This window comes from Manduca sexta, chromosome 25, assembly GCF_014839805.1.
Source record: "Manduca sexta isolate Smith_Timp_Sample1 chromosome 25, JHU_Msex_v1.0, whole genome shotgun sequence".
Taxonomy (NCBI): domain Eukaryota; kingdom Metazoa; phylum Arthropoda; class Insecta; order Lepidoptera; family Sphingidae; genus Manduca; species Manduca sexta.
The window spans coordinates 2,566,546-2,594,320 of NC_051139.1; the positions used below are offsets into that span (position 1 = coordinate 2,566,546).

Consider the following 27,775-nt stretch of genomic DNA (forward strand, 5'->3'; position numbering starts at 1 on the left):
CTAAATACCAAATGTTATATTGACTCATTTACAAAACACATTTTCTCCGAAATTTTTATAAAAATCTATTTATAAATATTCATAAGAATTAAGAACTCTAAACCAAGATGATTTGAAATTACTACTATCGCCATCTATTAACATGAATAGGAACTAATTTCAAAGCAACATAAAATTATTATATATTCATATTTCCAGATATTCGGCATAGTGACGACCCTCCTGTACGAGTGGATGCTGGGCGCGGTGGGCGACCGCTGGTCCAACCTCACGCTGTGCGCGCTGCTGGCGCTCGGCGCCGTCATCACGGCCGGCATCAAGTCCGACCTGCGGCGACAGGCCGCGCAGAACAAGGGCTAAGCGCTTATACAGCCTGGCAACTTTAGTTTGTGATATGTGACATCAAAGTATTACTAAATTAACTTTTACTCGAAACATTTTATTTATTTGTATTCAATATTTTTGTTTTGTAAAATCTTCGTTGAATAGTGACTTGGTCATAGTTAAAGTTTTTAGTTTATAAACATAATCCGTCAAAGAATTTACTTTATAGTGTCATACCTACAGCAAGTCTGTTCAAATTCATAATTTTGTACCTATAGATTATAACGACAGATATAGTGTTAGTCTTGAATAATAGAGGGCGTTCTTTACAATAATTTTTAAACTATTCCAATTTTAAAACACTGCTACAGTTAGTTTTTAAAATGTCTATTATAAAAAAACTATGTTGTAAAAATGTATTTCAATATAAATGATTACATTATTAACTTTGCTAAATATTTATGTGGACATGTTTGATACTAGATTGGACTAGAATTATTAATGATCTTGATATACGGTAATCGTGACAATAAAACTTGTGACTGTAGTTAGATGTTTTATGAGAGTATTTTGAGAAAATGTATCGTAAATAAATGTTCAGAGTGGTGAAATATAGTTGGAAATAATCCTTAACTTATCAATAAATATTTTTGAATATAAATAGCGTGATAAATAGATACACCCTAGTCAGCAAGTTCCATAGATAAACGTTTTGACGCTCATACATTTTGGATAGATTTTAAATAGTGAACTATAAGTTGGGTCTGCGTTGGGATCCAAACTATATATGTATAAGTTAGGCTCGAATATTTTGATTTCTCATTATGATATGTATATTATTGAAATACTGTGCGGGGATAATAGCATAAAGAGGCATCATGCATTTTTTAATGTAACACCATATTGGTAACCATAATATTATGACATGTTTCTACTAATTGTTAATGAAAAGTTATATTCATGATTGGTTAAAAGGCATAGATAAAATCACAGATTAACTAAATGATATACCTAAAACGTTTCTGTGTGGCATAATTCAATCGTATAATAATGTAATCCTTAGGAACGCATTTTCTTTTTTTTAAATACCTGTGTATTATAAATGATTTAATAATTTCACTTCGTGGATACAATAAATACGCATAAATTATTTTCACGGTACTTCGATGCTTCTAAATTATTTTGACGAATTTTTGCTACAAAACTAGAGTAAGTAGATTAAATCAAATAGATGTGATATTTAAAACTCGGCCTAAAAGGTCACATATAGTCTATGTTTCAGGTTTTATTTATGATTTTGGGACATTTGTCCGTATCTTTACTGCTAAACAAGCCACGTTCCTGTATTCAGAAAGTAAAAATCATTTTTTTTTATATATTAACCATTTTAGACTTCATACTGTGTATCGATTATTCGCGAATTGTATTGTTTTAATTTTACATTCACAGTCTTCAAAAAGATACAGGACTTCAAAACGGATGATGAGTAACAAGTTTTCACGCAATCTCCTAATATTAAGATTTTATTGATTTAATAATTAATAGAGCTGCTTTCATGTATATCCTATTATTATGAGGAGGTACCCGTTTTATTATTTATCACTGTATATATTTCTAACGTTTTAACTTATTTTTTTTTTCTTATATTAAAAGTATTATTATCTATATTAATTTAAAGATTGTAATATATTCATTGTCTCTCGAAATAGACCAATTTATTTATTTAATGGAATTTTAAATAACATTCTTCGAATCCAATTTTGGAGATTTTTTTTAAATATAATTCAATACATAAAAAGGCATTTATATTTTTAACTTAAATACATTTTCATTATATCAGTGCCAATGCATTTAAAGCGATAATATTATGCAATTGCTTCATATATATTAATTATTATTTTTCTAAGTAGGCTGTGTAATGATAAACATATTTTGTCGTTAGTTCCTAAGATTTGTAAAATAATTTATTATTTTTATAACGTATCCGATTCGAATAGTATCTTCAGAATAATTTGTGGAGTTAAACAAGTTATCTGGGTTTTTTATTAATAGGAAACCAATAAAGGAAGTTCACTTGATGATTCCGACTAAATATCCATGAAATTAGACACGGTAATGGAAATAGAGCGTGAATTAAAAATACTTATGCTAATTTAATTCGCAACGACTTATGTTTTATTAAGCAAATTCTATCAATCAAAATATAGTAAATTGTAAATGCAATAACAAAACAAAACTTTTAATTTTATTTCGGCCTATACTTTTGTGATTTATCCATGAATATAAAGAAAATTTCAAAAAGGAATGTATAGCATAGTTACGGGTATAAAACGATTGTCTCCTTCTGTAATGACAATAATTCAAAATAAATATAATTGCTTAAAATATATATAATATGTACAACTAGCCACAAAATTTGCTCAACAAATTTAAAACTTCGAAACGCTTTTACATATGACTGCAATCGAAATATTTATTTATCTTTATCTAAATTAAAGTAAACTTGAAGTTTATTTTAATGAAGTAAACATGAATGTCGATTCGGGGACAAAATTCAAAATTAAAAAGTGATTTGACATTTTGAATTTGTTCAGCTACTTTTGTGGTTGATTGTAACTACCATTTATAAATTATACAATATTTTTCGTATTCTAATGATATCATGAAATAATTTGAATTCGGCGTATTTTTTAACAGTATACAACTCATGAAACTTAAAATATGTATTTTCTACTGATTGCAAGACAATAATATTGTAGTAGTGCAGTATAGAAAATAGCTATGTCTTATATCAACTCGTCTTTTCTAAAGATTTACTAAATGATATTGATGAAAATAATATACTATCGACATATTGTGGTTACAGCATACTAATAGGAATTGTGTGCGTCATTTTATTGATTCTTAATAATTGTTCATGCCCATGTGTTTATATCCAACATTATTGTTTTCGCTTTAAAAGCTATAAATAAGAGCTTTTTGCATTTCCGCAAAAATCATTCCAATCGATGTTGTATGTAGTTATAGTTAGTAAGTAATTACTATATTGTAATGTTGAATATAAATGTTCAATAAACGTTCGTTGAGAAATTAACTGTAGTTTTATTTTTGAATACCCGTGTTATAGCTTTCATGAGAATGAATTTTAAAACTTCTTCGTGGCCTTCTATGCTACATATAGCCTATCTCGATCTTGTATGGAAGTGTGTTTTAGAGTTAGTGGTGTCCTGTTTATTAGTCCATCAGTGGCAAAAAATGTTTAAGTAACAAAACTAAAATTTTAGCGTTGCTAAATATTGTTAGATAAGTAGATACTTAATTAAATTATATAAATATTTGAGCAGGTAAATGTAATTTGTAAAATTATACGGTTTCTATAGACTTCATTGTGACTTTAAATCTTATGCACAGAGGGCGCTAATACAAAGAAACCGATATTTACTTAATGAACGTTGTATGCGACTCCCATAACTCTGAGGTGTTTGGTTTAACAAACAGAATAAAATAAGCTTTGCTCATATTTTAAATAGAGTTGATTATAGCTTGACACTAACTTGACACAAGATTGACGTTTCCATTGTTGATATTTTCGCAGTTGCTACAGCGGTATATTCATTTTTCGTATGAAAATGTGTTTGAGATGTGGAAAAGAAAGAAAATTCTTAATTTTTGCTGATTAAAATTATGACGCGTGGATACAAATTTAGTCGAATTGTGGGTAAGCGGCAGTCGGTAAGATGAAATTCCCATGAAATAGGAAATCAAAATATAAAGCACTTTCGGCATTTTTGTAAAACGACAGTGTGATAAAAATGAATCACAATAATAAAGATCAAGTAGTGCGTGATATAGTTTGTAGAAGTCACTCGGCGAGGTCTGAAAGAGGTTTGTATATTTTTTTCAATTTCTTGAAATTTGTAAGGCACAACACAATGACTGGGTTTTATGCCGTTCACCTTACTGATGGTAACCACATAGGTACTGCTAACTTCAAACATATTTATACGCTATGTGTATTCTTTTTCAAATCGTTTAATAATTAATACTCATTAGTGTTAAATTTTGAAGATCTATACCGTGTCTGCCCATCAAAATTAAATAAGAGAGAGCTTGAGGACCTCTATTTCGCTTTACTGGAAAACAATTTAGAACTAAAAAGGACTATCAATGGGCAAAGAGACCAGATTAAGACCTTATCAACTAAGGTCCAAAGGATGTCTGCGACACAAAAGGGCAGCTTTGGCAGAGAATCTCGAGAGTGCTGTTTGACAACCAAGGCTGTTGTTAATGAACAGAAAGATATGTAAGTATGTTATGAGGTGTATTTAGATATTTTGAGTTTTTTGTTTTGTTCAATGCATATAGTTATTATTAAATATTTTAATTCTTATATCTTTGTGTGACGTTGGTATTTGAGGGAAATGAATTTTATGAAGATAATTCCACTGATTTTAAGGTGGTGCATTTAGTATAAGAGAAATAAATTGCAAATGTATGAGTCATTTGTTTTGGTATATAATAACATGAAAAAATAATACAAAGTTAGTCTACATAATGACTTCAGTTTGGCTGTGTAATACTTTGGCATGAAGACTACTTTTGCATACATTGAAATACTATAGGAATTATATAGTATTGGAATTTGTTTTCAGGATAGCAGAGCTGAAAAAGTCAAATGAGCGCATGTCAGAACGCATCCGTCTTCTGAACATGAGGTTGTGTTCAGCCAAGCAGTTTGTTAAACGCAGCCCCTCACAGTTGACCACACGCTGCATCAAATGTTCCACTCAAACAGCCACTTCACCTAAGTAAGTATATACAGTATTTATTTTTTATACCTGCAAGGCAAAGTGACCCTTACTGCACCCGAAGGTAAGTGGAGTGGATAAACAAAGAATATTTGAACATGTGAAACAGTTTTCTATGTGTGGACATGTTTCTTTTGATTATAAAATACTGTTCTTATTCAATGCCATTATATGTACAAAGAGCTTTGCTAGTCAATTTAAATTTTGTTTATTTAGAATGAAGACAATGTTTTATTTTAGTCTGTTTTATTTACAGAAATTCTTCTACAATAGCATTAACAACGAATATAAGTGAGAGCAACCTGAAGACTACCGCTGTGTCCTGTCATGACCTCGTTGAAAAGTAAGCATATTTAAAACATTTTAGTTTCAAAGTTATTCTAGTATAAAATTCAATGTGCCATTGATGACCTGAAGCAGTTAGTTGGTTAGTGAGTATTAATAATGATATGAACATTAGATTGTGCAAATTAGATATTAGCATAAAGAACAAAGGCGATCTGTCATAATTTTTTTGCTGGTATATTTTTTTTGTGTGTCATGGAAAATATTTTTAAATATAAAGTTTGAATCCCTGAACAATTTGTTTTAAGGTTCACTATTGAGTGAAGCCCAGAAAATACATATTTCAGTTCAAAGTACTATTTGTATAACCATTCTATTTGATAATTTATAGAGATGTGCCATCGACAAGGTCTGTGCAAACTGAAACCAATGAAGAACATAAAAAGTAAGTTACATTACTTAAAGTAAACCAATTAAAATTATATTTCATTGTTTATTTAATTTATTCTGTTTTGACTATATAACTGAATGATATATAAGATTTGGGACCTTATGCATGGTATAAGTAAAGTTCATTATTGTGAATTTAATTCAGAGAAGACCAAGAAAAACCTTGCGAGGAGAACAAATGTAGAACTCTGATGGAAGAGTTGAAACAGAAAATAGTTAACTTGCAAGAGGTAAGTGTTGTTTCTAATAAAAAGTTTGGGAGTAATGGCAACTTAATTAGAGTATAAAATTGTTTGACATTACACTCTAGATTACCATGTTCTAAGGAATATTAGTTATCTCTAAACATAACATAAAATATATTACCAGAGCTCAATTAAATTGGTGCCTTTTCTATGACAAGCGCTATCTAGCAACTCTACCTACCCATTCTCTCTAGAGGAATATTATGTTATCAAATATTACTTTTATGTAAATAGTAAAAACTCTAGGAACTTTCAACGACTCACATGGAGTATTCGTCGCGCATCGGCCGGTTGGAGATGGAGGTATCGTCGCTGCAGGCTCGAGACCGCGAGGGTCAGGAGATCGCTTCCCGGCTGACACGGGCAGAAATACGAAACGGTTAGTCCGTAGTTACTACTGTATATAACATTTTCAAGCTGGATCACCGATTACGACAGACCTCATTTCTCACACGATGCTTGGTATAAACAGAGGTCTTAGACAAGTTGGAAACGTGTCCATTCTATTTCTATAGTTTTTAATTTTATTCTTTGTTCGCTTTGACCACGTGCCTTACGTGAATTTATGTCGTTCCCATACATTTAGTAGGCAAACGAGCAAGCTTTCCGCCTGATGGTAAGCAGCTACGCCGTCCATGGACTTGAGCAATACCAGAGGCTCGGTCAAGACCGCGAGTCGAGAGACGTGTCCTTTAAGCATCGTTTAAAGGACACGTCATAGCGCAATGGAAAATATCGTTGCACAGAGTACATTTCAAAGTATGCGCGTGCGCAGTTTTGTAATTTGCGTTAACAATTGTAGAAAGGCAATTTTGTACTATGAAAATTATGTTACGGATTTTATCGTGGTTTTTTCATATTATAATTTTCTCCCGAAGTTTCGAAGACTTCGTTTACCCTGTGGTGTTAAATTATAGTAGTAATCACCCAAATGGACTGAAAGCCCTGAGACACCTACGATTTTTCTAGAACTTGGTAAATGTTATTTCACTATAGGCGAGTTGGCAATGGAGTTGGCTATAGAAAAGGGGAAGGTGGCGGAGTTAGAGACGAGCGTTAAAGCGGCGCAGATGTCCAGCAAGGTGGCAGCCACAATAGAGGGACACCTTGCTACTATCAATGTGAGTCTAAAAAAATATGATCTCCATACAAATTTAAAGATGTTGCCATTGTACATTAACTGACCATCTTCACGTGCTCGGATTCAGATAGGAATACTGATAAACTATGCCTATTTAAAAAGCGGCGATAGCCTAGTTGGGTGTGGAACGGACTGCCGAGACGAATGTCCGCAGGTTCAAATCCCAAGGGCACACACCTCTGACTTTTCTAAATTCATGTGTGTATTCTTTGTGAATTTATCGTTCGCTTTAACGGTGAAGTAAAACATCGTGAGGAAACCTGCACATCTGAGAAGTTCTCTATAGGAATTCCGAAGGTGTGTGAAGTCTACCAATCCGCACTAGGCCAGCGTGGTGGACTAAGGCCTAATCCCTCTCAGTAGTAGAGAAGGCCCGTGCCCAACAGTGGGCAAGTATATAATACAGGGCTGATATTATTATTATATATTCCTATTTCAACGAAAACACTTTACTTATATATCTGCCTCCTAAGAAATTTTATAGCAGAAATCCTTCTATATCCCTTTATATTTGTAACTCGAATGACCGGATTGTTCGAGCGTCGCCATTACCTCGCAGGAAACTAACTTTTATTCTAAAATGTAAACTATTCATTATTACGTCAGTTTTTTTTGAGAGTGGTACCAGACAGTTGCGCTATTTGCTTTTTTGGTTATAGCAAGCAAGACGCGAGTCGTACTGTCGACCTCCATTATGTTCCCCGTGCTGTCCAGCAGAGTGGGAGGAACGGTCTCCGAGGGTATGTTGGTTATTTATTTTTAAAGGAATTTAGTTCAATATAGCCTCGTCCCGTATCATAACACGTAATATGAATGCGGAAAGTGGGTCCATAAGTTGCGCCTCTGCCTAGCCTTTCGGGGATTAAAAGCGTGTGCGTACATGCGCGAGCGCGTGCGTGTCTGTGTACAAAGAAATTATGAATTCAGTGCCAATCTCTAAGAAATGAAGAAGCCGGAAGGACTATTTATTGTGTCTGGTTTTTTTTTTGCCATAGCCTGTTTCGGTGGCGTAGTTGTATTGTGTGTACGGTACGATTACTGCGCTTTACATTCCCGGCTTCCAATCCCGGGCCGTGCATCCATATTAGGTTTTTCTCTCAGTGTCAGCCTGGAGTTTTGAATTTGAGTCCGATATGGCGATAGGCTTGCTCACTATCACACCATGAAACGAAACACACGTAGCGGAGTTGCACCACTGCCCACCCTCAAGGGGAGTGTATGTCAAGTTCCCGTAAGGGTGTGTAAGTCATTATAGCTTTTACCATTACAAAATTAGTTGCAGGCGCTGGAGTCGACGCCTACGAAAGCCGTGAGCTCTGTCGAGTTCAGACTCGACAATTACGATATTAAACCTGCTAAAAACTCAGACGATTCGGGTTATACCGATGCCAATAAGAGCACTGAAATGTCTGATGAAAAGGTAGGATTTCATTTGAATAAGTGTTGATGTTTGTTTAAGTGAGGCGACGAGAAAGTAACTTGTCTAGTAAACGTTACGCCTGCCCATAAATAATAGCAACACCAACCAGCACTTTTGATTATGAAGCACTAGTCATTATATTACATTTGTTTCTATATTGACAAGATTAAAGGCTGAATTTTAAATATTTTCCCGGTATAAATCATAAATTATTATTATCCTTCAAATAAATTATAACCTAACTATGTAGATGAATTAATCAATTGAATTATTTAATTCGTTCAAATGTTATTTTTAATTTGTGTATTTTGTATATTTCATTGCGAAGATCTCATTTAAAAGCGATACACAATTGCAGGGTCTAAACAAAATTAACCAGGAGTTGATGAAAAAAATTGTAGAATTACAAACACAATTGGATCAGATCCAAGTTACTGCTGTAAGTATAAGTTTTAACCTGTCCTATTTACTCTGGACCTTGTTTACGCTGGTCTTTATTTACCCTTGCTTACCCTGGCTAATGTCAAAGCTCATTTACCTGTTCCGTCAATTCTTTCTGGTCAGTGGCTTTACCAGACTGTTAGAAAAGAAATGTGAATCGAATTATGGTTCTATGGTAATGTATGTAAGACTCTATTTTCTTTGCACAGGCTGAATCACTTAACTGATTTATATGAAAAGGTGTTATGTTAGGCACTAATGGTGTTATAAGTAATATAATTTTACACCGATCAAACAAAAGTATAGATTCTAGTATAGATAGATAAATAGTTCTAAATAAGTAGTTTTGATGGTAAAGGTTCGTTGGTTTACAGACCGGTGAATCTATAAAGGATGAAAAATCTTCCGAACAACCACTTAAATCAGATGAATTGGTAAATGGAAAATTGATCGAACCATTATCAGTGTTTGTAAAAAACGAAGGCTTCGTTATAATAGAGCCTGTTAAAGATGATATAATTACGGAGGTAATACTGTAAAATACGTCATATAGCTTTCACCTAGCTATGACGTATCCAGCTTCATCATCAATTAATTATACTCTTACGTAGAATTTGTATAGAGTAACGTATCAAATATTTCGCACAATACCATGCTTAATTAAATTAATTGACGCCTCCATGTGCGTTACATACTCTACCAAATCTCCATAATGACGGTTATTTCATTTTATACATTATCATTATCATAAGTTTTCGGAAGACCACTGGTGGACATACGCTTCCTCTAAGGTTGTACAGACGGACAAAACCCGCCTGCTTCCATATCGACGGTTGAAAGGCGAATTGATTTAAATGACACTAAGTTTTATCCATATTTCAAATCAGCACTTTTTTCTATGTTATTTTAAGTTAGATAATTTTTTTTCAAAAAAAATATGTCGTTAAATCAATTAGCCTTTCAAACCTCGATATAGTTTAAAAATAGTTTTTTTAAGTTTTGCATTGTAGCAGTCTGCTTATTTCATGCTAAGAGCTATGGTTACCTTTAACAGCATCATCTCTTAATTAGAATTATGAGGCACTTCATAAGACTTCACCGTAATTATTATCATGATATTTTTACCTAATGCCTCAGTGGCGTAGTTAGTTTAGTACGACTGCATTGCTTAGGTCTCGGGTTTGATTCCCTGGTCGGGCTGATATTGGGTTTTTCTACTCAGTCAGCCTGGAGTCTGGAATTTGTGCCCGATGGCACTAATACGCACAGGGAAAAGTGGGTGCACCGTTGCGCTTCTGCCTACCCTCTAGGGGGCAAAAAGCGTAAGTGTGTGTGAGATATATTTCGTTTCACTGGCATTCATTTTACAATATTCAAACGTTTACCCACAAAAAATACGGTGGTACTTTTCTAGAAAGAATTTTAGTATAAGAATGGATGAAAGTAAGAAAAGGATGGAATCTATTAAACTACTTATTTAAACTTCAATAATTTCAGCGATCGGTTAAGGTAGAGGATATTAAAAAAAATGAACTCAACAGCGAACAATCTACAACAAACGCACTAAACATTGTCAATGAACAGAGTTCTACGATAATTCCTGTGGCTAAATATCCTCTGGTTTGGCTGAGCGACGGCCAGAAGAATTTAGAAGATACTGATGAGTAAGTACAAAGGGGCAACCAGCCTGCGTATATCCCGTTCTAACAGGCCGGCGTAATTGTGTCGACTGCCGAGGGGTAATTATCCCTCATCATTCGACATCCTATTGGGTCACTTTGCCATGCCTGTATGAAAAAATGACAATTTATATTGCAATACGTGCACAAGTACTACTGTGACAATGTATTGCAAATGCCAATAAGGTATAACGTTTCTTCGATCTAAATGGACCATTAATATTTGATTTAAATTGACTGTTTTTAAAAGAAATTACATTTGTTATTAATAGTTTAATTCTTGCTCAACAATATCTCAAAAGAACACTTCCTTTACTAATACTAACTTTTATACTATCGTTCATAAATAAAAATTGATTTCAAATGTTTATACTCGTTATTGAAGGGGATCGTACACGATACAACCAAGTGACAAGCCTCCAACACCAGAAGCAAAACCAGATACTCCAGAACCTGCAAAAGATGATCACAATAAATATCAAATACCAGGGCCCATAGCATCTGATACTAATAAAGCTAACAAACATGTCAGAAGACAGAGTATTGATAAAGGAACCATTTCTAGAAGCAAAGAATGTCAGAATGAAGTTGAGAAAGATAGTAATACGCAAGTACAATGTTCTTCAGCGAAGAATACTCAAGAAGAAGACAAAACTGCAGTCAACTTTATTAGTAATGGTAAAGATATTCAGGATGTTGACAACGTTTCAGTGAAATTCATTGATGACAAGACCAAGAAGGATTCCATAGAAATAATGAAACAGAGACTTACAAATAAATCTTCTAGAACTGGCAAAAGTATAGACATGCCATTGATTGCAGAGAATAGATTGCCAGAGAATAATCAAGATCATTCATTGACTAATTATTACGTGGATCCTACGAAATCCAACCGCATACTGAGTATGGAACAAAGTCGAAATTTGCCAGAGAAAAAGGACACGCTAGGTGAGATTTTAATTTGATTTTCAATTATATCAGATTTATCTAAACAAATAAGTACAGATATAAATGTTCTGTTGAGAGGTATACTTCAAAGAAATTTATTTAAAGACAATTTGCTTTTAGTTCTATGTAGTAAGTGATTGCGGATGTTCCCAAATTGTCTTCCCTTCAACAGCCTATGGACTTTTAGTATTCCCGAGTAATGAGCATTTTCCATCAAGTGACCCATTTACAAAAAAAAAAATAAATAAGAAAAATAACTCATTATTGAACTATGTCATACTGACTTCATTCGAAAATTTCGTATATATCCCCGTGCCGACGTCAGCATGAAACGTCCAAAGAATGAGTAACTCCCCCTGGCTAGTGTCCGGTGCCCTGACGGCGGGCGAGCCGCTGGAGGCGTGCGTGCGCAGGCGCAGCGCGTGCGCGTGCGTGTGCGCGGGCGGGCGCGCGCGCTGCTCTGTAGCCTTCGCGGATGTCGACACCCGCACTCGCTGCCACTGCAGGCGTCCGGAATGTGAACAGTTGACAATGTATTCCATCGGTACATGGTTTCTTGTTTATGTAGATATTGGTGTTACTAAAGTATGGCAGCGTGCAATTACTGCGAGTAACAGCAGGATAAATATTTATGTGACCACATTTATTTTAAATTTTGTAATCGTGAACATCTGTACGGACACTTATTTTTAAATTCGTATAGTGTAGTTATATCTTAGTGTTTCTCCAGCAATAGGTATGGGGGCGTTTAGTGCCTATTCCGGAGCTGTCATTGTTTAAAAGCCGCTTGTGTTTAAAATATTAAGTCTAAAATATCTCATTACTATCTAGAACAGTATTAACAGTAAATAATTGACTATAAACGGTTAAAACAATTCCAGGTACCCAAATGGACTACCAAGCGGCAGTAGAGAGCTATCCCTCGTACAAGCCGCCAGTGGTTGACGTGCCCGCCACGTACACCGTGCAGTCCGAGGGCCGCACCTCCCGCGCCAGCGAGAAGGACACCGACCACGAGATATCCGCCATGACTGATCTGTCCACAGAGAGAGGAGGTATGGAAAAAACCTTTGTTGTCCACCATTAGGTATTTTTTTGTTTAGGACCCCGCAATCAACACCGGGGAAATCCGCGAATGAAATACTTGAATCCCCCGGCTTAGCGACTGCAGGGTCCTGGAGGAAAGTAGGGAGGGGATAGGTGAGAAGGAAGTGTGGGAGAAGGACAAGCAAACCTCTTAGAATGGGAGGAGGGAAGAGGGCTAGGAACTGTTTGCATTCATAGGCTTCAATGTAAATTGGTAACCATGAGGTATACACAGTTAAGTGTGTGTCTAAGGCTGCGATAAATGTCCCCTCGTGCATGGGCGTACATTCGGTGTGAAGGCCGACTTCACATGAATTGCTTCCGGAGGGGAGGGGGTGTAGTTGGTGACGTCATAAGCTTATAGGATATTCCAGATATTTATGAAGTAAAACTTCTTTACGCACGCCTGACTGGGAGTAAGCTGGTGAATGCATGACGAGAGAGTTACTAAAAGTGTAATTGAGCGAGGCGAACGGAAGTTGAGAGGGAGATATAAGTTAGTGAAGATAGAAAGAAAGAGCGTTACGTTTCGTATGTTACTGTAGGGGCAATAGTGCGCGCACACATTTTTCTCTCTCTGTCTTTCTCTTATAGCTAGCTACGTTTGGTATATCTAAGAGGACAGTGTTTGTTTATCAATGGAGATTACTTCCTTCCGATATTATCCCTAATCCTACATTAAAATATAATTGTGTACAGGAACAAGTCCGTCGCCGCTGTCTCCGGGCGAGGACAAGCCTCCGAGCGGCTCGCGGTCCCACTCCGCGCCCACCACCGACTACGGCACGCTCAGCGAGGGGGAACTACCCACTGTGGCGAGAGGTACACAAACAACTATCCTACTTATTACATACATACATAGTGTCACGCTTCTATCTCGTAGAGGTAGGCAGAGACTATGGATTGCCACTTTGCACAATTCTGGCATACTTCTCGCGTTTCCTCCACCTTCATTAATCTTTTGATGCATACCCTCCGGTTCCGGGTACTTTTGACCTGGCCTATACTGAGAATATCAGATATCTGACATTCGAAGGTGCGGTCGACTCCCACCGGCTCTTCCATCCACATTCGCCTTATAAACCCTCTTTGTCAGTCTCTTATCATCCATCCTCTCCAAATGTCCAAACCACCTTAGCATACCCTTTTCAATTTTTGTAACTATATCCTCTGTCACTCCACACATATCCATGACCGTAGTATTCCCCACTCTATCATACTTATGAATTCTTATCTTACTTTTTTATATGGGCACACCAATGCTACCCCACCACACCTGATGGTAAGTGGAGTGGGTTCCAATAGAATGTCGACTGGCGAGAGACGATTACTCCTCAGCAGTCGACACAATTATGCCGGCCTGTTGGAACAAATATACACAGGCTGATCCCGGAACGCGACACTTACGTGGGTCACTATGGCGGGTTTTAATATCTCGTGTACTTTGGTCGCTATCCGGGAGTTTATAAAATATATCCTACCACCAGCAATATCTTATTATACTCTAATAAAAATGCGAATATTTGTCAAGGATGGATTTGTTTGGATGTTTATCAGAAAATGTGTTTACCGCTGAACGGATTTGGATGTAATTTGGCAGACGGATAGACCATGTTCTGAATAAACATATAGATGGCGCTTACAGCCCGGTAATTTGCTCGAATAAATATTCAATTTTTATGTAATTTTTTAAGTAGATGGCGAAAGTGTCTCGGTTTTTGTAGCGGGACGGCTTTACATGCTTGTGAAGCCGCGAGCAAAACCTAGTATATCGATAAATGACAGAACATAACTTACCATTTTTATTCTTTTATTCAACCAGTCTTTTTAACTATTAAATTAAACGACTTGAAGAAAGAACGCAGCCTATATGAAGTTATTCTAAAATTATATTATTAAACTTTTTTACAGCGAGAAAATTATCTGTCGGAGAACGACCCATGACCGACATCACGAAGTAAGTAATGTAATTATATTGTAAAAATCAAAGTACATTTTGTACTAAACTAAGTATCATTAGCGATACGAAAATATAATTAAAAAAAACTAAGTCCTATTTTGTTTTAGTACCTTAGCTATGAATCTTACCTATAGACCTAAATAATCTAATATAATTACATATTTTATGCTATATTTAATTTAATAGTGTATTTTTGTTCGTTTTAATTATTTATTTTTTTTTCTTTTTATTTATATTTGTTGTAGTATAGCTTAATTTTTAGATCTTGTTTCATTTTATTTAATTGTAATAATGCTTTGTTACTTATAATTTGAATTGTCGTTTGCATCTATAATTGTATAAGTAGCATTTGATCAAAAAGCTGTTGTAATCTATGCTATTGTTAAGGTTTGATGGTGTTACTTAGTTGATGCAACTTTAATAATAAATAATAAATAATAATAATAATAATATATGTTTTAATGATATAGTACATCGTATTTCAAATCCCTTACTTTGACATGACAATCCATCCAAAGGTCTAAAAGAAATCGCCGTTTGTGATAAGACCATTTGTACTTTCCGTTTGTTCATATTCTCTATTGAATATTTACTTTGCTATACTACTTGATGTTTAAAGAAATAAATATTTTGCCACCAGCGGTGCTCATCGAAAGTTCTCCCAGCAAAATATGGAGGAAGCCTTACACGCCATCACCGAGGAACTCGCGCGCTGCAAACAGCTGCTGCACCAACAGAGGCAGCACCAGGTCCAACGACTCTCCACTTTCACGTAGACAAGTATCGAACGCAAGGGAAAACATTTCAAAATGGTGGCTGATGTTCTGTTAGACCCATGATACATACGAATAGAGATTTACGAATAATAAATTATATAAAAAAAAATATCGAAAAAATTACCTTATATTAGATATGTTTTTTTTTATAAAGGATGTTTAATTATCCTTTATAAAAAAAAAAACATATCATGCAAATCGGTTCTCTAAACATAGAGAAATCTGTATGAATACATAAAAAATACAAATACATGAATTGAAAACATCACACTATTTCTGAAATCGTTTAATAAAATGATTAATTAATAATTTCCAACATATTAATTTGTCGTATTAGACGTTAATTGCAATTCGTGAGATACAGGGTGTAAAGAAAATTACATAATTATCTAGATCACATTGTTATAGGATAATTTAGTATCGTATGTAACGTTATTCTAATTGATATTTCGTTATGACGTTATGTTTGTTGTTTCTTTTACCTGTGCATTTTCTGCACTGTCGAAAAGTGACTTTATTCCATGCCCACTAAAGTCGCTCTTAAAGGGCTGCCCGCCGCTTATAAGTTGACAGTCAAATGATATTCAAATTAAGTAAGTCTGTGCCGCCATATTTAAATCTTTTCTCTGTATCAAAACAAATCATTCGTGTGTGGATAAACACGATACGAACTACAACTCTGTCCGCTTGTTAGTCTACTATGAAGTAAAAACTATTTTTTATCATTAGAAGAACTTGGACCGTAAATATAATAAAAATCTAAGATATATTGTTGTATACGCATATTTCATTTATTTCCAGTAATGTATATTTAGTGTAATACTCTAGAATGAAGTGTTATGTATTATTAGCTTAATTAGTTTAAAGTAAAGGTAAAGTATATTTAGAGCATATTGAATACTATTTTACTAGTATTATGTATTACCCGCTGACAATGGTATCATGACTACATACGCGAATAAGGGAAATAAAAAAAAAAAAAAAAAAAAAAATACAATACAATTGAGTATCTAAACACTGTAAATTATTTTCATAGAGCAAATATATATTTTTGTCGTTTAGGAAAACCGTTATACAGATCCTTGCTGAAAAAACTCAACCTGTATAAGGATAATAACAAATGTAGTAAAACTTACTTTCGTAGCAAATTTTTATTTTATTCATGTATTGTAAGTTAGTTAATTTTATTATTTGTAATATAGTAATAGTATAATCTTTAGTAGCAGTAAATTATATTATGTATTATGGTAAATAGTTCCTTTTGACCCCAATTATTAAATCAATTTACTTATATTTATGATATTATATTGAAAATAATTTGAGGTTATATTAAAATATAAAATTAATGTTTTAAAATATTGTTCACATCCTTCCCTCTTATACATCGTATTCTATATTTTACTTTCTATATTATCTATTTTGGAATAATTATATAAATTCTCCGTCTAATTAATTATAACTGTAGCTGTATTCGGAATATTATTAGTAACTCATAGTGTAATTATTTTTTGTCTTCCTCTTATTTAAGTTTTAACACAACATAGCCCTTAACTCTCCACACCAAAGAATAAAATAAAAACATTAAAAAATAAAATCATACTTTTATTACTTAACTTTCCAGCATTACTTTGGTTGATTGATCTTTTCAATGCATATGTACTGTATCTGAACGTACACTAACCATCATGAGTGGAGTGAGAAAACATTTTATCATATTTAATATATTTTTTATAACCGTACGAAATTACCCAACTACATCGATATATATGTACTACGTACTAGATTAGCCGTTCCGAACATTGACTGTGTTTAACTGAATTGAACTGCAATCCATCCAACCTGACTAGTATGGTCAATATTGACAGCTTGTGTTTGCGTACGGGGTGGCGTTCATGATATAAGAACTCGAGTCTAAGTGTAAACCTGGTTGTGAATAAAATATATGAGTCATAAAAGTAAAATTATTTGTTGTTCAAGTGAATGAATAGGTTATAACAGTGACCGTTTTCCTTACCATTTTAGTTCAGATTTTGAATGTACAGTTTATATGGACGTTCGCGTCTATAGAATATACGTCAATGCCCAACTACATCTGATGGTAAGTGGTGTTTGAAAGTGCTTCATCACCGAGAGTCATTCATCATCAGCTGCATCATTCTGTAGCTTTGTCACTGTAATGGTCTCTATTATCTCGTAATATATTATAATTTATCGGCTTGTTTGCTACGCACAACGTCTTCACTCCGCGCCACTCAACAATACAATGTTCTATCTACCCGCGGTTTTGCGTTGTGTATAGTTTGAGACGACAGACGGTAATAATTATAAATATATCTATACACTACAGTCACGGCCGTATAAAAATATATAACAATTTTAGCGTGGTAAAGTGAAGTCGGTGGACGCGGATGTGACGGCGGACTTGTGTCCCGCGCCCATAGCCCTGAAGCGGGCGCCGGGCAACCAGAGGATCGGGGACACCTTCACTCCCAAATGTATCTTCACGCTGCATATTGGCACCGTGGTGCTCTCTGATGAGGTTTGTAATATACATACGAGTATTAAAATATAGATGTACATAGAAGGTTCTTGTATAGAATGGTTATGGTGGTTGTTGTTTTTATCAGCTTTAAAAGCAATTATGTTTTAGTTAATAATAATTAAGGGTGAAAATAATAGTATTCCATTTTTGCCATTTACTTATGTAAGTGACATAAATTACTGTGTTTAGTGTTCTACCATAATTCTGCAACACCCTGTATAAACTAGATGTTTCTTAAATAATGCGTCTATATCATATTCAAAAGCAATTAGTGAGCAGTCCTAAATCATTACAGACTTAGATACCGTAGTACAAAGAGCTCATAAACAGGCAGTGTTGAACTCTCGCGACATGTCCCTGGTGCTGACGTGGAAGTTTTACGACCAAAACTTGGCGATGACGCGCATGCGCGCCGGCCGGGTCGTGCTCTTCGACTTCTCCACCGAATACGACGTCAAGATCACTGATGACTTCCTCAATTATATGAAACAGGTGTGTACTATGTAGGCATTCCTATGTACTACATACCGTTCTTTGTGATTCAGTTTAACAAAATTGGTTCAGCCTTCAAATTTAAGAGCGAGCTAGACCTACTCTTATATTTCGTATTGTAATATTTATATGATAGATCCTATCCAGGTAAATGAGATGATGGTATGTCTAATAGTAAAAAACAACCATCTCTGAGACATTGGTAAAACCAGGAGCATAGTCAAGCCCATCATGAATGAATAGTACCTATGGATACAGGAAAAATTTATTAATTCCATGCTTCTAAGTTGTCTATGTGTATGTTCAGGAAGAGATGCCGATAATAATATGCGAGTTGGACAAACAAGACGAGCCGTTTGCGAGCTGCGCGCTGCCACTGCGAGAGGCGCTGTTACATACAAACAGAAGGGCTGACATGTCTTTAGCTTTGGTATTTTTTTTAAATAGAATTTTAAATGTTATACATATTTTTATATAGGTGTATCAAATATAAAGGAGTGGCTGGATAAGATTTAATGCAAATAAATTAACTTCTTCTCTACCTTAACTAACTGTACCTACTTCATAAATAAGTTTTATGAAATATGCGAAACTGGTGACCGTGATTTTATGGGTGATCAGCTATCGCCGTATTGGGATGAGTCTAAATCAAATGATATTAATTTTAGAAAATGCTGGAGTTAAAATTTGGAGCCTCTCACTTCTTTAGGTAGAAGGTTGTTCCTAGGCTTCTGAGACTTTTTTTAGCTATTGGAAAAAAAAAATCTCAGATATAGGAAGTCCACTAATAAACAAAGACCTATATAATTTCTAGACCTATTAGAACTGACCTTCGTCCAACGAATTCCTACGACCTTACTAGGCCATCTGTCCACGTAACTGGACGTCCAATGAGACTCATGTACCCGCAGGTACTCTCAAAAGAGTAATTGTTGTCGTCAGGTGGCGGGTCCGCAGCTCCGCCTGGCGCGCGGCGCGACGGACTCGCTGGACGGCGGCGACGAGGTGGGCGTGCTCGACCTGTGGTGCATGCTCCGCGCCGAGCCGCGCCTGCTGCCCGCCATCAACCGCGCCATCGCCAGGGTACTGACCACGCACTACACAGCCGATACACTGAACCACTAGTACACTGTCCACAATACTTGACGTTTCTTTAGCCGGCAAATAACTTGAGCACACTACCGCGTGGTAATTGTAGGTGTATTTTAAAAATTTGCCATCACGTTGTAGTGTGTTCAAGATATTTGCGGCTGTTATACCATCAGGTGCTGTGGAGTCTCGATTGATGAGATATGCTTGTCCCTCGTCAGTCGATAAAATTATGCCGGCCTGTTATATATACACTGATTCCAGAAGAACATTGGTCGATGTCCTGTAATATTTTTGTGGAGCATGGGAAAAGAAAAAGTATTGTTATTCCTTGATTTATTTAGAAGCCATCAAAGCCAGCGCGCAAGAACTTCATGATGGCCAGCGAGGAAGACTGATTTATTATTAATACTACAGACATATAAATATATTTGGCATTACATAATCTAAATGATGTCCTGAGTATGAGTGGTGTCGGTCGGCAGCCGGCCCCGTCCCCGCAGCCGAGCAGCGCCTCGCGCATCATGGAGCAGGTGCTCGCCGACGACCACTCCGACCGCCTCTCGCAGGAGCTGGAGCTGCACGTGGGGCAGCTGCGGCGAGGGTCGGGGGCCAGCGTGAGATTACGTTCATTATTATTAGTTTTTAAATTGATTGACGGTTTCATTGACGTAGATGTACATGCGTGGTACGACAATTGATGTGAGTTACCGGGTTTGAATCTCCGGAGGGGCAACGTGATATCAGCTTGTTTTGCTAAATTGATACTGACTCCGGACTGATGCCTAGAGTGCAAATTGTGTCCGATATGGCGATAGTTGCGCCCTCTATCACGCCATGGGACGGAACACACGTGGCTAACAGTGGGTGCCATTCCACCTCTGCCTACTTCTTTGGGGATAAAACCATGATGTATGTTTTTTTTTGTTTCCAACAGCAGGGCGTCGGCTCATCGCGTTGGAATACTCGGGACTTGAGCGTCGTGACGCGAGTTGGCCCCTTCGGGAAAGAAAGTGACACGCCGTCGGTAGTGCCCGCCTACGATTATTATGACGTTAGTATGAATAGCTTTTATTGCCCGACCACGAAAATAGAAAACATCACCATTTTGTGGTAAAATATGGAGATTTTTTTTTTCTTTCTATACGGGAAAGGTAAAAGGGCCCCACTGCACCTGATGTTAAGAGGTATGGAGTCCAATAGAGTGTTGATTGACGAGAGTTGATTACCCCTCAGCAGTCGACACAATTTTGCCGCCATGTTGGAACCGGATATACACAGGCTGATCACGTAACGCGACACACTTATGTATGCCACTGTGGCGGGTTTTAGTCTGCGTTTTCCTTGTGTACGGTGGTCGCTATCTGGGCGGATATAAAATGTATCCTACCATCAACAAAAAATCTTGTACTGACAAACGTTATGATTAAAATGAAAGTGGTACCCGCAAAGCGGGTTTTTTATTTTCCTGGTAAGGAAATACAGTGCATATTGAACCACCACGCTAAACTAAGTATGTCAGTTTCTGTGACGTCTTCCATACATTATAGTAATGTGCATGCGACCAACACGCGTGAACATTTGTTGAATGTTCAGGTCCACAAATACCCGGTGGTGCGCAGAAGAAGTTCACAGAAACAACGCAAGTCGGGGCAATCTGACTCGTTGAATACCGTATGTAAATAATATCAGCCCTGCATTACAAATTTGCCCATTGCTGAGCACGGGCCTCCTCTACCACTGAGAGGGATTAGGCCTTAGTCCACCACGCGGGCCTAGTGCGGATTGATAGACTTCACACACCCTCGAAATTCCTATAGATGTTTTCTTTCACCGTTAAAGCGAACGATAAATTCACAAAGAATACACACATGATTTTAGAAAAATCAGAGGTGTGTGCCCTTGGGATTTGAACCTGCGGACATTCGTCTTGGCAGTCCGTTCCACACCCAACTAGACTATGGCCGCTTTTTTAATACCGTATGTACTACATTTTAAATCGTAGTATGTAAATATCTCCATCGCGTAACACAATTTTCGACTACCATAGAGTCGTTACTGTATGTGCGTGGTACAACTTCCAGTCTGAGTTCTCAGGTTCAAATACCGTGTCGGGCAAGGGTTATTGGTCTTTCTGCTTTGTATCAATGACCCATAATTTTGGTCGCCCTCTATCACAAAGTGAGTGCACCAATTGCGTGAGTTTGAGTGTTGATTCTTGAAGTTGTGGCAAAGTACCAAATCTTCTGGCAAAAGAGAATAGACCCTTTCAATAACTATTAGAGGGATCACTTACTCGTTTTCATATTATACTTTGTAATATAAAAAAAAAAAAAAACTACATTAATAAAAATCAATATGGTTTAAGGACTTTGGACCCAAAAGACCTGCAGAGTTTGCACCTAAAAAGATAGATGAAGGCTCTAAATGGCAGTCGCCGGTAAGTTTTAACCATCACACATTAAAATCCGAACCCCATATCGAGGTACAAGTATTATCGAGTATATTTGGAATTACGAAGTTTCCAACCGCCCGTGAGTTAGGTGTAGAACATTGCGAGTGTAAAATATATCCTAACCGACATTACCAAATTTTTAGAAGATTTTTTCCTGATTAATTTTCAGGCATGACTAAACACTATTTATTTATTTATTAGGACAGCCAGTATTTGTTACAATGTTGCTTACACTAAATAAAATAAAAACAATATTATAAAATATAAGAGTAACACCTTCTTAAAGCAGTCACAACATGCACTATTTGTGATAAAAAAAGATCAACTATCTCTAAATCTAAATCTATCATATAAGGATACTGCAAATATTTAAAATAAAGATGTCTCGCCATATGAACTGAACAAACATCATCACCCCCCTCCCTAAAGAAGAGTGATACGTCGGTTACGATATTCTTTTTAAAATCGAACCTATTTTGGTCTCTTAACAAATATTTTTAATGTAATTTATAATACATTCTGATCATGTTAATATTATGCAGTTCCAGAATATTACGTCGTCGGGAATCATAATTAACGAAGTGGTAATATATTTTTATATATAAATGGCCTAAATAACTTACAAGTACGTTAAAATAAAAAATATTAAATATATTTTTTATCTCCTAGCCAGCCAACATAAAATCAACGGAAGAAATGAAACAAGCTTTAAAGGTTATTAAAAACCATCAAATGATGAATATGTATACTCGTATATTTATTACATAGTACCTACACCTACGTAGTAATGTATCTATATTCTCTGTATTATCCCGTAGTTATAGTTGACGTAAAACTTTTAGTTCTCTTTGAAGTTCGAGGCTGTATGGGCTAGAACCCTTTGCTTTCCCAATAATAAAGGGAAAATAAAAAAAAAAACTGTTTGAAGTTGTCTACGAAAACTGCGCATGCGCACTCGCTTTCTCTGCACTATATACGCACACGCGGACGTTGCCATTTCTCAGCGAATTTGATGATTGCTGGGATCTATAATTTGAATCCGATAATGTGCTTCCTAGTGAGCATCATATTATTGTGAGAGTTATATTTGCAACTATGACATTGATTAGAAGTACTTAGATCTGTTTCTGCATGTCTCTTTAGTAATGGGGTTGATTATATTGCAGAGACTGCGCTATGGCTGCGACTAATGTCTGATGGAGACCGAGCTTACAAGAATTGCCCCCGGGGGGGGGGGGGGGTTGTCAGTTTTAATGTGGGATATATTCTATATACTGATCTAGTTGTGATATATTCATTAATACATTCTTAAAAGATATGCGCTAGTTTTATGCCAGAATTTTTAGTTGTACATAAGAAAATTAATAATTTTTTTTTTGTTAAGGTTGGCTCTCAGACGCCGTCTAGCGTGGTTTCATTGGTAAGTATTTACCTATGATATAAATGATATATTTTTAAAGTATGGTGTAGAAAGGTTTTGTATTAGTTATCACAATTGGAAGCTAGCCGCCTGAAGTCTAGCTTTAATATAAAATTTAAAAATAGTTTTACGAGTAAAATATCTTACATGTTTTTTTCTAGTTGTAACTATTTTTTACTGACATGCTGTACTGTAATTTTATGACCTCAATTAAAAAAAAAAAACATTAAAATTTTTGTAGGTTAATAAGCCGGAAAAGCTTGATCCCGCGGCAGACACGCTGAAGGAAAAAAGAAAACGATCCAGCCGATTCTCCTTCTGTACGTATTTTTATGGAGAGTTTAATTATTTCAAATTAATGTTGATTAGTAATATTCAATGTCTATTAAAAACCTTTTAATAGTTAAAATATGACTTATAAATAGTAAATAATTAGGTTCACTAGTTATTTAACTAGTGAACATAATTATTTACTATTTAGTTACTCTATATAGTTCTATATTGACGGTTGAAAGGCTGATTGACTTAAGCCACAATTTTTTTTAATTGTTACTAAATTGAAAAACACAGAAAAAAGTGCTGATTTTAAATATGTATGAAAAAAAAAATCGCAAACAATGTCGCTTAGTCAATTAGCCTTGCAACCGTCGATAAACATTTCGTAGGAGTAAAAGTAACGAAATAGTAGCTACTTAAACATTTATGCATGCTCTATTGCAATAGTGTCGGGTAAAGTGAAAAAGCCGAGTCTCGACGCTACGCGCTCGAGCAGATTCATTCAGAACGGAAGCGACCAAGAGATTTCGAGGAGGTACGACAACATCAGCAGGATTATAGGTAAGGTTTAGGCCTAGTATTTATAACTTAACGAGTTTTGAAAGATATGGTGTAAATATATTCGAACATAATTTTAAATAGAATTGTCGAGTTGCGCCTGTTTCAACTACTTATGCTACTGGGAGTGTTTCGGTCAGTTATAATAATCTCAGACTCGTATTTTATATAAAAAAGACCGTGAGAAGATACGAAGCTAATCACATCGCGTTCGGTAGACTTTTGGATTATTTGGACGAGCCTTCTCGTTTTTGTGGATATCTAGATGTCGCTCGCGGTTTCGCCCGCGTTCAAAGCATATCCTGCTAGAAAAGTCCTTACAACACTATGACGCCAGCGCTAACTATTTAAAAGGTCTGCTTAGTCAAGCAAGTCTTTTATTTTGCATGGTAGTAAGTTCCCGGGATAAAAAGTATCCTACGTCTTAATATAGGACATGACTATGTCTTAGATTAACACATAGGATTTGTTTTATATAGTCTATCCGCGTGCTAAATGTCATTCAAAGGCGTTCAGTTGTTTCTAAGTTTACTTTTTACAAAAATACAAACATCCAAACATTTCAATTTATTCGTAAGATTATAATATCTTTGTCACTTTCAGGATCATGCAGGATGCAGGACAATTCAAAAAAGTCAGTCACAATTAATCACAAATATTGTGAGACAACAACGGAAGTCCCGCAAAAGGTAAGCAATTACAAATGTATTTACCTAATAATTCACATAACATTACCACCGAAATTGATATAGCAAATCACAGAGCGTAAACATTGTTATAATGATTCTTTAAGGCGTATTGTTTAGGTGACTGCCTCGGTGGTGTGGTTGTGATGGGCGGTACGACGGCGATCTGGGGTTCTAGGTTCAAATCCCGGGTCGGGCAAAGTGATATTTGGGTTTTTCTGCTTAGTTTCAGCCCGAAATCTGGAATTTGTGCCCGATATGGCGTTAGGCTCGCCCTCTATCTCATCATGGGACGGAACACACTTGGTGAAAAGTGGGTGCCCTGGTTGCGCTTGTGCATACCCCTTCGGGGATAAATGCGTGATGTGTGTTTGTGCATAATGAACGTGACAAATCCTGATCAAGCTATTGTAGGGGATTTATTCTAGGGTATTGAATAACTTTCCTTCTGCACTTAGTAAATGAGGTTTATTAGCATTAAGCTAGTATTTATTACCATGTTGATAATGTTGGTCCTCACCCACCCTCATTTAGGGTATACGCAACATTTTTTTTACGCCTTATGAAGATTGTGTTTGCGTTTTTTTTTGACGAGTCTGCTTAAATCTTGATTTAGATTAGCAAGAAAATTTGCAAAAGTCGAATTACACGGCAAGCCGACTTCTGCATTTTTTTAATCTTGCATCGAGAGGCAATTGTAACGCAAATATTGAGACTAGTGTAAATGAATCCGAAAGATCTAGTGCAATTATTCTAACATAAACTTGTTACGCTAAGCTTGGTAAAATACTAACCATCTGAAGAACAATAACGCAAAATAATGAACCAGGATGTCACCGAAGAACCGTGTCACAACCAAAGCATCGACATCACGGTACTATGGCTGGCCCTGAACGAGGAGTGCGAGGCGATGATGAACCCGAGGATACAGCGCCTGTACGTCGCCTACAGCTTCCTCGGCCGCAGCGGCGCCGAGCTGGAGACGCCCGTCAGCCTGCCCAAGCCGAAACACTATGTCGAAAAATGCTTTTTTAATTTTAGGAAAAGTTTGTACATTTATTTGACAGGATAATGTTTTTTTAGCAGCTCTTCAAGGTCGCTTCATTGCACCTGATGATAAGTTACAGGATAACGATTTTTTTTTTAGTGCATCTGCAAAATCAGATTGCACGTGAAGTTAAGTTATGTTATGTTGATATGCAAGTTGTTTTACTGTTGTGTTAACTCTAATTTATAATGCGTGAAATTTGATAACGGCAGGTTGCTTGGTTCCCGACCTTTAGTAACTAAGCAGGTGGGGGTAGTATACTTTTAAGTTTTAAGCCGTTCTACGTTTGTTTACCATCTGCTAATTGACGGCAGAAATAGAAAAAAATATAATACTGAATAGATGGATTCACTCAGTTTCCTGAAAAAATTGTTTCTAAAATTCATACCTAACAGTTAGATAAACATACACTTACCATATTATGATATTCATTTAAAAACAAATTCTAATAACCGGTAACATAATTTTTTTTTATTCTTTATTTTTTAAATAGGAGTTTTGTCACTCAGTGACTAACATAAATTTTCGTTTCTAATATTTCATGCTCCCAAAACTAACGTCTAGCATTCCAACTGCACGACTGCGACCTGCCACTCCTGGGGCATATGGCGCGGTGTCGGTCCACGAACAGATCCGCGGTTAACCCTAAAGACTGCATCATCTTCAACGTCATCAGCGAACCGCCTGAAGATCCTCTGGGACTGGACTCTTGCGAAGATGTGGGGTGAGTGTCGTTTGATTTTTACAAAGACAGATTTCTGGATGAAGGGCTCTCTAATAATCATAAAAGATACAGTTTTCCATGTTTTACTTTTATGAGTCTTTTTCCTTCTTTAATGAAGTTTCGACAGAATACAATGTTAATAATTTTATTTAAAAAATTTCAAAGATATGTCAACATTGACAATCCGTACTACGTTATTCTTTGTTTTGACGTATCATAAGTGCAACTTTGTTCGCCTACGTGATAAATAAAGTATTTTATTTTATTTTATTTTATGTTAGCGTGATAGACGAAGGCTTAAATCTTCTTCATTTGAGAGCTAAGTCCAGTAGTGGCATAGTACCTATGTAATCTATTATGTCCAAGATAAATTGTATTTAGTTTATATAAGTGACTATTTAAATAAAAATTAAATATTCTCCTGTACCTTCACTTATCATAAGTGCAACTATGTTCACATGATGAATGAAGCATTTTTAATTATTATTTTATTTTATTTGCGGTGGCTCGTAATTGGCTTATCTATTGTGTCCATTTCATTCTATATTTGTTAATGATTGATAGCTGGGAGCCACCCAAATACAATAAAATAAACTAAAATCTATACTATTATATAAAGCTGAAGAGTTTGTTTGTTTGTTTGTTTGTTTGTTTGAACGCGCTAATCTCAGGAACTACCGGTCCAAACTGAAAAATTCTTTTTGCGTTGGATAGCCCTATGTTCGTGGAGTGCTATAGGCTATATATCATCACGCTATACCCAATAGGAGCTGAGCAGTAATGCCTAATCTCAGGAACTACCGGTCCGAACTGAAAAATTCTTTTTGCGTTGGATAGCCCTTTGTTCGTGGAGTGCTATAGGCTATATATCATCACGCTATACCCAATAGGAGCGGAGCAGTAATGGCTAATCTCAGGAACT

At 35.9% G+C, this 27,775-nt stretch overlaps 3 protein-coding genes across 4 annotated transcripts in view; all 3 read left to right on the top strand.

Annotated features, from left to right (window-relative positions):
- The window catches only part of LOC115440765 (uncharacterized MFS-type transporter C09D4.1), a 56,925-nt gene extending 53,507 nt beyond the window's left edge, over positions 1 to 3,418 (top strand). For both annotated transcript variants that reach the window (XM_037442621.1, XM_030165216.2), the window contains exon 7: positions 199 to 3,418. In XM_037442621.1, coding sequence (XP_037298518.1) covers positions 199 to 360 — 162 coding nt within the window. In that variant the 3' untranslated portion in view covers positions 361 to 3,418. The remainder of the gene's footprint in view (positions 1 to 198) is intronic.
- A 459-nt stretch (positions 3,419 to 3,877) lies between these two features.
- Positions 3,878 to 23,331, top strand: LOC115440806. The gene is made up of 30 exons (XM_037442753.1): positions 3,878 to 4,209; positions 4,393 to 4,627; positions 4,977 to 5,132; positions 5,389 to 5,475; positions 5,809 to 5,862; positions 6,013 to 6,097; positions 6,359 to 6,491; positions 7,109 to 7,233; positions 7,913 to 7,993; positions 8,530 to 8,673; positions 9,032 to 9,112; positions 9,489 to 9,641; positions 10,612 to 10,778; positions 11,179 to 11,741; positions 12,106 to 12,285; positions 12,623 to 12,796; positions 13,527 to 13,649; positions 14,739 to 14,784; positions 15,428 to 15,536; positions 17,944 to 18,102; positions 18,436 to 18,597; positions 18,905 to 19,027; positions 19,540 to 19,680; positions 20,172 to 20,303; positions 20,624 to 20,740; positions 21,283 to 21,360; positions 22,055 to 22,126; positions 22,684 to 22,725; positions 22,811 to 22,855; positions 23,308 to 23,331. Exons 1-30 carry the CDS (start codon positions 4,137 to 4,139, stop codon positions 23,329 to 23,331), a joined length of 3,864 nt encoding a protein of 1,287 aa, XP_037298650.1. The 5' UTR covers positions 3,878 to 4,136.
- A 121-nt stretch (positions 23,332 to 23,452) lies between these two features.
- On the top strand, positions 23,453 to 26,364 carry LOC119190561. The gene is made up of 6 exons (XM_037442754.1): positions 23,453 to 23,561; positions 23,803 to 23,881; positions 24,285 to 24,398; positions 24,999 to 25,084; positions 25,911 to 26,127; positions 26,342 to 26,364. The coding sequence occupies exons 1-6, from the start codon at positions 23,472 to 23,474 to the stop codon at positions 26,362 to 26,364; spliced, it is 609 nt and encodes a 202-aa protein (XP_037298651.1). The 5' UTR covers positions 23,453 to 23,471.
- Positions 26,365 to 27,775: the final 1,411 nt, after the last annotated feature.

What these genes read in the sequence shown, in the direction of transcription:
- LOC115440806 (XM_037442753.1), top strand. Translation starts at nt 4,137, where the DNA reads ATGAATCACAATAATAAAGATCAAGTAGTGCGTGATATAGTTTGTAGA. An exon ending in TCAACCGCGCCATCGCCAGG is followed by an intron (nt 19,681 to 20,171) that starts GTACTGACCACG and finishes GTCGGTCGGCAG; the next exon opens with CCGGCCCCGTCCCCGCAGCC. An exon ending in GGCGAGGGTCGGGGGCCAGC is followed by an intron (nt 20,304 to 20,623) that starts GTGAGATTACGT and finishes TGTTTCCAACAG; the next exon opens with CAGGGCGTCGGCTCATCGCG.
- LOC119190561 (XM_037442754.1), top strand. Translation starts at nt 23,472, where the DNA reads ATGCCAGAATTTTTAGTTGTACATAAGAAAATTAATAATTTTTTTTTT. An exon ending in CGTCTAGCGTGGTTTCATTG is followed by an intron (nt 23,562 to 23,802) that starts GTAAGTATTTAC and finishes AAATTTTTGTAG; the next exon opens with GTTAATAAGCCGGAAAAGCT. An exon ending in ATCCAGCCGATTCTCCTTCT is followed by an intron (nt 23,882 to 24,284) that starts GTACGTATTTTT and finishes CTATTGCAATAG; the next exon opens with TGTCGGGTAAAGTGAAAAAG.